The sequence below is a fragment of the Hyperoodon ampullatus genome (genome assembly GCF_949752795.1).
Source record: "Hyperoodon ampullatus genome assembly, chromosome: 14".
Taxonomy (NCBI): domain Eukaryota; kingdom Metazoa; phylum Chordata; class Mammalia; order Artiodactyla; family Ziphiidae; genus Hyperoodon; species Hyperoodon ampullatus.
Genome location: NC_136927.1, coordinates 60725218 through 60726238, shown reverse-complemented (window position 1 = coordinate 60726238; position 1021 = coordinate 60725218). Strand labels below are relative to the sequence as shown.

The 1021-nt window shown below is 71.8% G+C and overlaps 1 protein-coding gene across 1 annotated transcript in view; it reads right to left on the bottom strand.

Moving 5' to 3' along the window:
- FKBP1A (FKBP prolyl isomerase 1A) overlaps positions 1–730 on the bottom strand; it is a gene marked incomplete at its 5' end in the record, with an annotated part of 24608 nt that extends 23878 nt beyond the window's left edge. Inside the window, 2 exons of the mRNA XM_079719411.1 lie at positions 567–614; positions 694–730. Of these exons, the coding sequence (XP_079575537.1) occupies positions 567–614; positions 694–730 (85 nt within the window). The remainder of the gene's footprint in view (positions 1–566; positions 615–693) is intronic.
- Positions 731–1021: the final 291 nt, after the last annotated feature.

Sequence of the window (1021 nt, the reverse complement as noted above, 5' to 3'; positions counted from 1 at the left end):
TGTGCAGATCTGGTTCTTCCAAGGCCGGGCTGGGCCAGAGCAATGACTTAGAAAGGGGGAACGTCTCCCACCCGCAGCGCAGGGCCGAGTTCCCCGGGAAAGAGGCTGAATTCCCACGGACTGGGAATTACTTCGCCCTTCTTATCTCCATCGAAGGGCGGGGAGGAAGCGGGGATAGGGTGTCAACCGGGACACAGAAATGATACAGATCCTCTCTGATGGTCCTTGGCCAGCGCTCTGCCCATTCCTGAGCGTGTGACTTGGAAAAGTGACTTCGCCTCCCCTAGCCTCAGTTTCCCCATCCGCGCTGTGGGTAGAACGGCAGCATTTGAGGCACAGAACCGCTTCCGAAGTGCGGGATAACGTCGGGCCCGGGATCAGCGCTCGCACACGCCGGCTCAGACCGTCCGGGGTTCCGCAGGCCCGATACCGTCCCCTCGGGGGCGCTGCCACCGCCCAGGCCTCGGCCTCGGGCCACGCGGGCCCGCCGCCGCCACGCCCCGGGCCTTTGCCCCCAGGCCGCACTGGCCGCCCACCAACCCCACCCCGCGGGCCCGCCGACTCACCCGTGTAGTGCACCACGCAGGTCTGGCCGCGCTTCGGGAAGGTGCGCCCTGAGGAGACAGACGGGCGCGGTGAGCGGATGCGCGCGGCAGCCGGGGCACTCCGAGGCCGCTGGGCGCACCTACTCACCGTCTCCGGGGGAGATGGTCTCCACCTGCACTCCCATGGCGGCGGCGGCGGCGACGGCGGCGGCGGCGGCGGACGCGGGGCGGGCGGGCGGCGCGACGGCCGGCGCGACAGGCGGCGTGGACAGAGAGCGAATCTGGCGGCGCTGCCGCGGCTGTGCCTCGTCCCTCCGCTGAACGGCTGCGCACGCGCGCGCCCCCGCAGCCCCGCCCTGCGTGCGCGCCCCACACGGCGCGCACGTCCCCGGAGCCCGGGCCGCGGGCCAGGGGGGCGGGAAGCCCGGAAGCCCCGAGGCCTCCGGATGCGGTCGTTCCGGAGGGCCGGGCTTCTT